This window comes from Scyliorhinus canicula, chromosome 29 (genome assembly GCF_902713615.1).
Source record: "Scyliorhinus canicula chromosome 29, sScyCan1.1, whole genome shotgun sequence".
Lineage (NCBI taxonomy): Eukaryota > Metazoa > Chordata > Chondrichthyes > Carcharhiniformes > Scyliorhinidae > Scyliorhinus > Scyliorhinus canicula.
Window position 1 is genome coordinate 665,207 of NC_052174.1, and position 12,782 is coordinate 677,988.

General features: G+C 52.5%; 1 protein-coding gene across 1 annotated transcript in view; it reads left to right on the forward strand.

Moving 5' to 3' along the window:
• Positions 1 to 12,456, forward strand: part of LOC119958274 (neuroligin-1-like) — a 62,766-nt gene extending 50,310 nt beyond the window's left edge. The window contains exon 2 of the mRNA XM_038786704.1: positions 12,368 to 12,456. Within this exon, the coding sequence (XP_038642632.1) occupies positions 12,368 to 12,456 (89 nt within the window). The remainder of the gene's footprint in view (positions 1 to 12,367) is intronic.
• Positions 12,457 to 12,782: the final 326 nt, after the last annotated feature.

Sequence of the window (12,782 nt, forward strand, 5' to 3'; positions counted from 1 at the left end):
CCCCTCTGCCCCCATCCTCACCCCCTCCCCCCTCCCCCCCTCTCCCCCCATCCGCCCCCTCTCCCACATCCTCACCCCCTCCCCCTCTCCCCCCTCTCCCCCCATCCTCCCCCTCTCCCCCCATCCTCACCCCCTCCCCCCTCTCCCCCCCTCTCCCCCCATCCTCCCCCTCTCCCCCCATCCTCACCCCCTCCCCCCCTCCCCCCCTCTCCCCCCCTCCCCCCATCCTCACCCCCTCCCCCCTCTCCCCCCTCCCCCCATCCTCCCCCCTCTCCCCCATCCTCACCCCCTCCCCCCCTCTCCCCCGCTTGTGGAGATTGGGTGCATGGATAGATGTTGCTAGTAGCAATCAGAAATGAGCCACGCCTGAAATTGGTTGTTAGTGTAGATATTAGCGCAATCAGGATTGCTCAGCTAGTGCTGCCCGGGTAGCACCCCCAAGGCTTTGGCAACTTGCATCTCTTTTCAGGAGTCAAACGGTCTGGGGCGGCACGGTAGCACAGTGGTTAGCCTCACAGCTCCAGGGTCCCAGGTTCGATTCCCGGCTGGGTCACTGTCTGTGCGGAGTCTGCACGTCCTCCCCGTGTCTGCGTGGGTTTCCTCCGGGTGCTCCGGTTTCCTCCCACAGTCCAAAGATGTGCGGGTTAGGGTGGATTGGCCGTGATGAATTGCCCCTTGGTGTCCAAAGGTTAGGGGTAGCGGGGCGGACCCACCACGGTGAATCCCGGCCCTCATTTCACTCCTGGAAGGCCTGGATCGGATTCCTCGCCTCCCCAACCGGCGGGGAGCGGTTTCTCTCTCCGTCTGTTCCCCTTGGTGCCTTTGAACGGACGTCGGTGAACCAGACAGGCCGCAGACAGTTAGTGTCATTTCCCTCCACAACCTAACGCTTGGAAACCGGGCGTCAAACCCAAATTGATGGAGCCTGATGGAGCCCCCCCCCCCCCCCCCCCCCCCCCCCCGTGGCGTGATGCCCAGAACCCCTCAAATAACGCCAAGGTTGGTCGAAGCGGGGCCGAGGGTGGCTGAATCGTGGACTCCTACCCCTTGTTCTCCAGCCCTCCCGAAAGAAAGGCCATTCACTGGTTTGCTTAACTGTCCTTCCTCAAGACACCTTAATGACCGATGGACCTGGGTCCCAAAGTCTCTTTGGGCCTTCTCTAAAATTCGCACCATTTAGCCCAGTCTATCCTGTTCAGTACCAAAAGGGGGGTGGGGGGGGACCTCAAATTTTTCCACAGTTTTTTCCGGCAACCCAATCATTATCCTTCTAGTCAGACTTCTTACAACTCGACCTGTCTTTGTGCCATTGGTAATTTGGACACGTACCTTTTGGTTGCAGTACGGAGAATAGTTCCGGCCCCTAGTCTCGTCTCCCAAATCCCTTCCGGGTTTTCAGAAGCTCCATCGGGTCAATCTTTGACCTTCCTGTCTCGAGAGCAAAGAGCCCCCCCCCCCCACCCGTTCCATTTTCCCAGGTAAGCGTACTTCTGCTGCGGCAGAAGGTCCCGTCCGTCACCCGACGCATCACATCTGCCAATCGGCAATGAGTCAGAAGGTCTTTTTTTCCCCCCGTATTGCATGTTTATCATTTCAAGTTGATCTTCCTGTCTGTTGTCACGCTCTCTCAGCCACGTCTTTTGTGTCAGCATGTTACGGAAGGGAAAGCCCAAATTCAGTAAATGGCGGCTCAAAAGAAAATGTTTTTCTTTTTCTCAGGAACTGAAATTTCTGATGCCCCGAGCGATTTTTTTTTTTCCCGGTTTAAAAGCGACAAAATTTTAAAAATGTGTTTGGTGATTGAATTAACATGTTGAATGACCATTTGATGCCTTCCTTAAAATTTTTAAGTTCAAGGTCTCCACCTGTCTCGGATATGGAGTTGAGATATTGCCACAGAGCAGGTGAACAGATTTTCCAAGCACACCTGTACATTTTGAGTGTGTACAGAGTGTGAGAGCGTCCGAATGTGTATTGGTCGGCTTCCAGTGGAAGAAAGGAGGATGTGATAGCTCATCTTGTATATGTGTGTGTGTGTGTGTGTGTGTGTGTGCATATGTGTGTCTGGATGTGTGCGTGTGCGTGTGCGTGTGTGTGTGTGTGTGTGTGCGTGTGCACATGACTTTGCTTGTTCCCAAGATAGACTAGAAGTCGAATACTCAAAAGCTTTTTTAACTGATCAGCCAGCCCTGACACTTGACACGGAGTGCTATCTGCCAATTAACCTGTGACGTGCTTTTAGAAAACGCTTGCGACAAATCCTCCTAGATTGTGAGCACTATTCCCGAGATTGCGATTGCTGCTCTCAAGATTTGTGATCTCAGTTCAAAATATTTTTCACCCGGTTTCGAGGCTCAAGGTGTTTTTTCGATGCCTCACGGATCACCGAGCGCGGTGTGAACTTTTCAGCATTTTTCACAAGGTCTTGCTGCTTTTGTTTCTGCATTCTGTGGAATCTCATAGAATTCCGACAGTGCGGAAGGAGGCCGTTCGGCCCATCGAGGCACCACCGACCCTCTGAAGGAGGACCACACCGAGGCCCACTCCCCCCGCCCCACCCCCCCGTAACCCTGCTACAGGAGTCTGCACGTTCTCCCCGTGTCTGCGTGGGTTTCCCCCCGGGTGCTCCGGTTCCTTCCCACAGTCAAAAGATGTGCAGGTTAGGTGGATTGGCCGTGCTAAATTGTCCCTCAGTGTCCAAAGATGTGCAGGTTAGGTGGATTGGCCATGCTGAATTGCCCCTCAGTGTCCAAAGATGTGCAGGTTAGGTGGATTGGCCGTGCTAAATTGTCCCTCAGTGTCCAAAGATGTGCAGGTTAGGTGGATTGGCCGTGCTAAATTGTCCCTCAGTGTCCAAAGATGTGCAGGTTAGGTGGATTGGCCGTGCTAAATTGTCCCTCAGTGTCCAAAGATGTGCAGGTTAGGTGGATTGGCCATGCTGAATTGCCCCTCAGTGTCCAAAGATGTACAGGTTAGGTGGATTGGCTATGCTAAATTGTCCCTTAGTGTCCAAAGATGTGCAGGTTAGGTGGATTGGCCGTGCTAAATTGCCCCTTAGTGTCCAAAAATGTGCAGGTTAGGTGGATTGGCCATGCTAAATTGCCCCTTAGTGTCCAAAGATGTGCAGGTTAGGTGGATTGGCCGTGCTAAATTGCCCCTTAGTGTCCAAAGATGTGCAGGTTAGGTGGATTGGCCGTGCTAAATTGCCCCTTAGTGTCCAAAGATGTGCAGGTTAGGTGGATTGGCCATGCTAAATTGCCCCTTAGTGTCCAAAGATGTGCAGGTTAGGTGGATTGGCCATGATAAATTGCTCCTTAGTGTCCAAAGATGTGCAGGTTAGGTGGATTGGCCGTGCTAAATTGTCCCTCAGTGTCCAAAGATGTGCAGGTTAGGTGGATTGGCCATGCTAAATTGTCCCTCAGTGTCCAAAGATGTGCAGGTTAGGTGGATTGGCCATGATAAATTGCTCCTTAGTGTCCAAAGATGTGCAGGTTAGGTGGATTGGCCGTGCTGAATTGCCCCTCAGTGTCCAAAGATGTACAGGTTAGGTGGATTGGCTATGCTAAATTGTCCCTTAGTGTCCAAAGATGTGCAGGTTAGGTGGATTGGCCGTGCTAAATTGCTCCTTAGTGTCCAAAGATGTGCAGGTTAGGTGGATTGGCCATGCTGAATTGCCCCTCAGTGTCCAAAGATGTGCAGGTTAGGTGGATTGGCCATGCTAAATTGTCCCTCAGTGTCCAAAGATGTGCAGGTTAGGTGGATTGGCCGTGCTAAATTGTCCCTCAGTGTCCAAAGATGTTCAGGTTAGGTGGATTGGCCGTGCTAAATTGTCCCTTAGTGTCCAAAAGTTAGATAGGGTTACAGGGATAGCGTGGGGGGAGTCGACCTGGGTAGGGTGCTCTTCCAAGAGCCGGTGCAGACTCGATGGGCCGAATGGCCTCCTTCTGCACTGTAGAGATTGGCTGAGCCTCTGAGAGAGGAACTTCCTTCCTCAATTCTGTTGGAAATGGGAGACCCCTGATTTATAAACCGTGCCCCCTCATTGGACATTGCCTATTTCCAGATGTTCCTTCTCGTGGGCAGTGAATGACCTGTTCCTGTTGAAGTTAGATCCTTTCTTCAGACCATAAGACATAGAAACAGGATTAGGCCACTCGGCCCATCTGCTCCGCCATTCAATCATGGCGGATATTTCCTCATCCCCATTCTCCTGCCTTCTCCCCATAACCCCTGATCCCTTATTGATCAAGAGCCTATCTATCTCTGTCTTAAAGACACTCAGTGATTTGGCCTCCACAGCCTTCTGCGGCAAAGAGTTCCACAGATTCACCACCCTCTGGCTGAAGAAATTCCCCCTCATCTCTGTTTTAAAGGGTCGTCCCTTCAGTCTGAGATGGTGTCCTCTGGTTCTAGTTTATCCTACAAGTGGAAACATCCTCTCCTCGTCCACTCTATCCAGGCCTCACAGTATCCTGTAAGTTTCAATAAGATCCACCTTCATCCTTCTGAACTCCAACGAGTACAGACCCAGAGTCCTCAACCATTCCTCCATACGACAAGCTCTTCATTTCCAGGGATCGTTCTTGTGAACCTCCTCTGGACCCTTTCCAAGGCCAGCACTTCCTTCCTTAGATACGGGACCCAAAACTGCTCTCAGTACTCCAAATGGGGTCTGACCAGAGCCTGATAGAACATAGAACATAGAACAGTACAGCACAGAACAGGCCCTTCGGCCCTCAATGTTGTGCCGAGCAATGATCACCCTACTCAAACCCACGTATCCACCCTATACCCGTAACCCAACAACCCCCCCCTTAACCTTACTTTTTTTTTAGGACACTACGGGCAATTTAGCATGGCCAATCCACCTAACCCGCACATCTTTGGGCTGTGGGAGGAAACCGGAGCACCCGGAGGAAACCCACGCACACACGGGGAGGACGTGCAGACTCCACACAGACAGTGGCCCAAGCCGGAATCGAACCTGGGACCCTGGAGCTGTGAAGCATTTATGCTAACCACCATGCTACCATGCTACCCTGCTGCCCCAAAATACAGCCTCAGAAGTACATCCCTGGTCTTGTATTCCAGCCCTCTCGACATGAATGCGAACATTGCATTTGCCTTCCTAACTGCCGACTGAACCTGCACATTAACCTTAAGAGAATCGTGAACAAGGACTCCCAAGTCCCTTTGTGCTTCTGATTTTCGAAGCATTTCCCCATTTAGAAAATAGTCTATGCCTCCATTTCTCCTTCCAAGGTGCATAACCTCACACTTTTCCACATTGTATTCCATCTGCCACTTCATTGCCCACTCTCCTAGCTTGTCCAAATCCTTCTGCAGCCCCCCTGCTTCCTCAATACTACCCGTCCCTCTACAGATCTTTGTATCATCTGCAAACTTAGCAACCGTGAAAAGTTGTGGTCCCAGCATAGACTCCCGAGGTACAACGCTCGTCACCGACTGCCCCTTTATCCCCACTCTCTGCCTTCTGCCAGTCAGCCAATCCTCTGTCCATGCCAGGATCTTACCCTGAACACCACGGGCTCTTAACTTATTTAACCGTCTCCTATTTGGCACCTTGTCAAAGGCCTTCTTGAAATCTAAATAAATCACGTCCTCTGGTTCTCCTTTGTCTAACTTCCTTGTTACTTCCTCAAAGAACTCTAACAGATTTGTCAGACATGACCTCCCTTTGACAAAGCCGTGCTGACTCAGTCCTACTTTACCATGCACTTCTAAGTACTCCGCGATCTCATCTTTAATAACAGACTCTAAAATCTTACCAATGACCGAAGTCAGGCTAACCGGCCTATAATTTCCCATCTTCTGCCTCCCTCCCTTCTTAACAGGGGTGTTACATTGGCCACTTTCCAGTCCTCTGGGACCCTTCCTGCCTCCAGTGATTCCTGAAAGATGCTTCCACAATTCCCTCAGTTGTCTCTTTCAGGACCCTGGGGTGTAGTCCATCCGGCCCAGGCGACTTATCCACCTTCAGACCTTTCAGTTTCCACAGAACCTTCACCTTAGTAATGGTCACTGCTCTCACCTCTGCCCCCTGGTTCTCCTGGAGCTCTGGCATCCCACTGGTGTCTTCCACCGTGAAGACTGATGCAAAGTAACTATTCAGTTCCTCTGCCATTTCTTTGTTTCCAGCCACTTCTCCAGCCACGTTTTCCAGTGGTCCAATGTCTATCTTTGCCTCTCTCTTACCTTTTATATATTGAAAAAAACTCTTCCTATCTTCCTTTATATTACCAGCTAGCTTGCACTCGTCCGTCATCTTCTCCCCCCTTATTGCTTTTCTAGTTGTCCTCTGCTCGGTTTTAAAGGCTTCCCAATCCTCTGGCTTCTCACTAATCCTCGCCACTTTGTATGCTTTTTCTTTAGCCTTTATGCTGTCCCTTGACTTCCCTCGTCAGCCATGGATGCCTTGTCCTCCCCTTAGCGTGTTTCCTCCTCCTTGGGATGAATTTCTGTTGTGCCTCCCGAATAACCCCCAAAACTCCTGCCATTGCTGTTCCACTGCCTTCCCTGCTCGGCTCCTTCTCCAATCAACTCTGGCCGGCTCCTCCCTCATGTCTTTGTAGTTACCCTTATTTAACTGTAATACCGTTACATCTGATTGCAGCTTCTCCCTCTCAAACTGCAGGGTAAATTCTATTATATTGTGGTCGCTGCTCCCTAAGGGTTCCTTCACCTTAAGTTCCCTAATCAAGTCTTGGCAGCACGGTAGCATTGAGGGGCAGCACGGTAGCATTGTGGATAGCACAATTGCTTCACAGCTCCAGGGTCCCAGGTTCGATTCCCGGCTGGGTCACTGTCTGTGCGGAGTCTGCACATCCTCCCCGTGTGTGCGTGGGTTTCCTCCGGGTGCTCCGGTTTCCTCCCACAGTCCAAAGATGTGCAGGTTAGGGTGGATTGGCCATGATAAATTGCCCGTAGTGTCCAAAATTGCCCTTAGTGTTGGGTGGGGTTACTGGGTTATGGGGATAGGGTGGAGGTGTTGATCTTGGGTAGGGTGCTCTTTCCAGGAGCCGGTGCAGACTCAATGGGCCGAATGGCCTCCTTCTACACTGTAAATTCTATCTATGTAACTCCTGATTTATTTTCTGCCCCAGATCCTGACTATTGCTAGGGGGCCTGTACATACCTCCCATCAGGGTCTTTTTACCTTTGCGATTCCTCAACTCTACCCACAGATTCTATGCCTTCTGATCCTATATCGCTCCTTGCTATCGATTTAACTTCATTCCTTACTAACAATGCAACCCCACCCCCTTTGCCCATCTGCCTGTCCTTTGGATAGGAGACATATCCTTGGATATTTAGGCCCCAGCTCTGACCCCCTTGCAGCCACGTCTCTGTGACGCCTACAACATCGTACCGGCCAATTTCAATGTGCACAATGAGCTCAAAGAACAAAGAAAAGTACAGCACAGGAACAGGCCCTTCGGCCCTCCCAGCCTGTGCTGACCATGCTGCCTGTCTAAACTAAAATCTTCTACACTTCCTGGGTCCGTATCCCTCTATTCCCCATCCTATTCATGTATTTGTCAAGATGCCCCTTAAACGTCACTATCGTCCCTGCTTCCACCACCTCCTCCGGCAGCGAGTTCCAGGCACCCACTACCCTCTGTGTAAACAAACATTGCCTCGTACATCTCCTCTAAACCTTGCCCCTCGCACCTTAAACCTATGCCCCCTAGTAATTGACCTCCTCTACCCTGGGAAAAGCCTCTGACTAGTCCACTCTGTCTATGCCCCTCATAATTTTGTAGACCTCTATCAGGTCGCCCCTCAACCTCCGTCGTTCCAGTGAGAACAAACCGACTTTATTCAACCGCTCCTCATAGCTAATGCCCTCCATACCAGGCAACATCCTGGTAAATCTCTTCTGCACCCTCTCTAAAGCCTCCACATCCTTCTGGTAGTGTGGCGAGCAGAATTGAACACTATACCCCAAGTGTGGCCTAACTAAGGTTCTGTACAGCTGTAACATGACTTGCCAATTCTTATACTCAATGCCCCGGCCAATGAAGGCAAGCATGCCTTCTTGACTACCTTCTCCACCTGTGTCGCCCATTTCAGTGACCTGTGGACCTGTACACCTAGATCTCTCTGACTTTCAATACTCTTGAGGGTTCTACCATTTATCTTGTTCCGCGTACTGCGCGCATTTCGGTACAACACCCTCAATCCTGCATTGACCACCTCCCTTTTCACGCTTGTCACATTTTTTGCTCCCTGATATAGTTCTTTTATTTTGGTTCTCTATTCCCCTTCAGTTATCACATCTTCTAAGCTCCCCCCCCCCCCTGCCGTACTGGTTTAAATGCTCCCAGTCAGAAGACCCACTGCACCCCAGTCGCGGTCCCATTTTGCTGCAGGGTGGCTGAACGCAACGTTTCCACCTTTCTATTGGGTTACTGGGAGTTCTTGTCCAATGCAGTACACGAGATGTTTGGACACGAATGTAGATTGACAGATCGACATGAAATCCAAGGGCTTTAATCCAGGGACATTGAGACACACAAACAAAAATCCCCCGAATATTGGAAAGAGGAAAGATCTCCTGATTGGGGAAAGCGTGGCGGCACAGTACAAGACCCGACGGGCCGAATGGCCTCCTTCTGTGCTGTAGGAATTCGCACGGTATTAAGTCACCCCCGCATGCACGGTAGCACAGTGGTTAGCACAGTTGCTTCACAGCTCCAGGGTCCCGGGTTCGATTCCCGGCTCGGGTCACTGTCTGTGCGGAGTCTGCACGTCCTCCCCGTGTGTGCGTGGGTTTCCTCCGGGTGCTCCGGTTTCCTCCCACAGTCCAAAGACGTGCAGGTTGGGTGGATCGGCCAGGCTAAATCGCCCCTTCGTGTCCAGGGCTGTGCAGGTTAGGTGGTGTCATGGGGATAGGACAGGGAGAGTGGGCCTAGATAGGGGGCTCTTTCAGAGGGTCGGTGCAGACACGATGGGCCGAATGGCCTCCTTCTGCACTGTCGGAATTCTACGGAATTATAAGTTGTCCAGGGGGTGTGCAGGGTCGGCTACAGGGTTAGGGCGGGGGAGTGTGCCTTGAGAGAGTGTTCTTTCGGAGGGTTGGTGCAGACTGGATGGGCCGATTGGCCTCCTTCAGCACTGCTGGGGTTCTACGATCGATCAGACGCAATACCCTACTTGACCTCCAACCAGCTACTGTTAAATGCCCTTGCTTCCTAAGCCGATCCCAGCTTGCCAAACTGACCAACCACCTTCAAATATTGACACGCACGCCCTTCTTAACCGATGTCGTCCGTCCTCTCCGAGACGCTGAGGGCCAAACTGCATCCGCCTCCTGTCTGCCCAGCTCAACCCTGCCAGCCCACATCTACCTGTTTCCCATCGTTCCCGTTTCCCGCCAACCGCTCGCTCTGAGACCCGAGGCCGACAAGAGCGGAGCTCCTGACGCCAATTCCTGAGCCCATGCAGGCGACATCAAGCGCAGCACGCTCGTCAGCCCCCCCCCCCCCCCCACCCCCCGCACCCCCGCCCGTACATTCCACATTCCTCAACATATCGGCCAGGGGCCTCCGGCCTTTGGGATTCCTACAGCGCAGCCTTCGCCCGAGAGTTTCCCCAACAGCGTGGGGACGGCTTCAATGTGAAATCCCGTTGACAAGTGGCGAGGGAGGAGAATCCCCCTTTGCCGCGACAGACAGGTAGCTGGGGGTGGGGGTGGGGGGGGGGGGTGGGGTGGGGGGGGGTGGAGGGCAGAGAACCCAGCTCCAGATCTCTGGCAAGGAAGCCGTGCGCCCTCTGAGTCGACCGGTGAGGGAAAGCTCGCTCGCGTCGCTCACGTTTCCTCGATGCCACTTCGCGCCGACCGTCGTTACCCGACGGCCGGCCTTCAGAAGGTCCGCAACGGGCCGCCCCCCCAGGTTTGGGACGTTTCCCTCCCTCCCACGGAGTTCCCCAGATGCTGGCAGCGGTCGCCGAATAGCTGAGCTGAAGCGTTTCGCCCGAAGGATAAATGACCTTTGACATCACGGGCCTTGCGAGCTTCGAAGCCTTACTACCGATCGGCAACCGATCGTTTTTGTTTTCCTTATGAAAACTGAAAAAATGAAAATGGCTTATTGTCACGAGTCGGCTTCAATGAAGTTACTGTGAAAAGCCCCTAGTCGCCACATTCCGGCGCCTGTTCGGGGAGGCTGGTATGGGAAGGCACATCAGAGCCTCGGTATAGAACATAGAACAGTACAGCACAGAACAGGCCCTTCGGCCCTCGATGTTGTGCCGAGCCATGATCACCCTACTCAAACCCACGTATCCACCCTATACCGTAACCCAACAACCCCTCCCTTAACCTTACTTTTTAGGACACTACGGGCAATTTATCATGGCCAATCCACCTAACCCGCACATCTTTGGGCTGTGGGAGGAAACCGGAGCACCCGGAGGAAACCCACGCCGACACGGGGGGAGGACGTGCAGACTCCACACAGACAGTGACCCAGCCGGGAATCGAACCCAGGACCCTGGCGCTGTGAAGCAATTGTGCTAACCGCTGTGCCACCGTGTCGCCCTAACCGTGTCTGGACGGGGAGAGATTTCTATTAGTCCTCCGTGCCTTTACCGTGTGTCCTCTGATTTTAGTCTGTCACGCACGGAGCGATCTGTCTGGACTGTGCGCAGAACCATACCTCGGAGCGCGTGACAATAAATCTAAATACAGATTACCCCTCGTCCGCCCCCCACCCACCCTGCCCGCCCGCCCATCAATGTTTTCTCACCCCCTCCCCCACCCCCTCCAAAAAAAGGGGCTGGTTTAGCTCACTGGGCTAAATCGCTGGCTTTGAAAGCAGGCCAAGGCAGGCCAGCAGCACGGTTCGATTCCCGTACCAGCCTCCCCGGACAGGCGCCGGGAATGTGGCGACTAGGGGCTTTTCACAGTAACTTCATTGAAGCCTACTCGTGACAATAAGCCATTTTCATTTTCATTTTTCATTTCAAAAACGGAGAGAGAGGCCCCTTCCTCTGGGGTCCTTGCCAAGCGGCGGGGCTGACCCCGTCGTGGTACAAAAAATAAATGAAGGCCTGACTGGGGCAAACCTCGGCCTGCGCTCGGCTGAGAGGCCCAGCCAAACCACCCCTTCCGCCCCCCCCCCCCCCCACCCCCACAACGTGTGAGACAAAATGGCCGCCGGATCCGGCCGTGACCTTTTATTTTCTTGCTGCGACGTCGATTTTGCGAGAGAGAGGAAAAAAAACCGCGCTCAAAAACGGCGTCGTCTCTTGGAAGCAGTTTCTAAAAACATTTTTGGGCACGCAGTGAGAGACGGGTAGGAGTGAGGGGTGGGGGCTGGGGGTGGGGGCCTTCTTTGATGGGTTGACCAAATTTGTTTTTTGGCGGGTGGGGGGGGGGGACAGTGAGAGTTTATCATAGATTATCGTAGAATCTACAGTGCAGAAGGAGGCCATTCGGCCCATCGAGTCCTGCACCGGCTCTTGGAAAGAGCACCCTACCCAAGGTCAACCCCTCCACCCTATCCCCATAACCCAGTAACCCCACCCAACACCAAGGGCAATTTTGGACACTGGGGGCAATTTATCACGGCCAATCCACCCTAACCTGCACATCTTTGGACTGTGGGAGGAAACCGGAGCACCCGGAGGAAACCCACGCACACACGGGGAGGATGTGCAGACTCCGCACAGACGGTGACCCAAGCCGGGAATCGAACCTGGGACCCTGGAGCTGTGAAGCGATTGTGCTATCCACAATGCTACCGTGCTGCCCCAAGTTATCGGGCGAAGTGAGACCTTACAGGCCGACCCAGGTGTTTTTTTTTTTACCCCTCCTTCCGGGGTACTTGAACGGAGTGGGGGGGCGGTGGGTGGCGGGGCGGGAGGGGGGGGGGGGGGTGGGTGGAGGGAGAGGGGGTGGATGGTGGATCGAATTTTGCTCTTTTTTGGGATTGTCTTAACTCTTTTTTTTCCCCCCCCCCCCCTCCCCTCCTCTCCCCTCCCCTCCTCTCTCTTTCTTTCATTCCCTCTCTCTGTCTCTCTCTCTCTCTCTCTCTCTCTTTCAAATTGAGTCGAAGGCGGAAAAAAAAAAACACGTATTTTCTTGCGCATCTTGCAGCCTGGTCTGTTATCTTTTCTTTCTCTTTTTTTTTTTTCTTCCCTGGCTCGTCGAATCTGCTCCTCGAGGATATTTTTTTTTTTAAATTCCGGATCAATTCTTGACTTGTGTTTCTCAATTTTTTTTTTTAAAGAATGGAATAAAGGTGATTGACAGGGGGAGAAACAAAACAAAAAGAAATCCGCAGGTTGTTGGTTTTTGAAATCTCTTTTCCTCTTCCCCTTGTTTTTTTTCTGCTCTTAGGTCCGATCACCAAAAAACCCGACGATAACGACGCCTTCAACGGTCCCGAAGACGAAGGTATTTTTTTTTTCCCGATGCATGCTAAATGATCGCCTTCCCACCCTCCACCCCACCCCCTCTCCCGACCCCCCCCCCCTCCTCCGAAATATATATTTTTTTCTTAAATCTTTCATTTCGAAAAGCTTCCTCCGTTTTTTTTTTCATCTTCCGAGTCTTTTTTTTTTGTGCGCCGCTCTCGACGTTGCATCTTATCCTCCCCCCCCCCTCCCTCCCCACCCTCCCCACCCACCCACCCCCCCGCTTTCTTTACCGCGATCCGTCTCTCTTGTTTTCTTTTTTTTGAACCAAACTATTAAAGCTAACCGGATGGTTTTCGTGTCTTTGTCGGCTCTTTTTGGAGAGTTTTGAAAGCTGG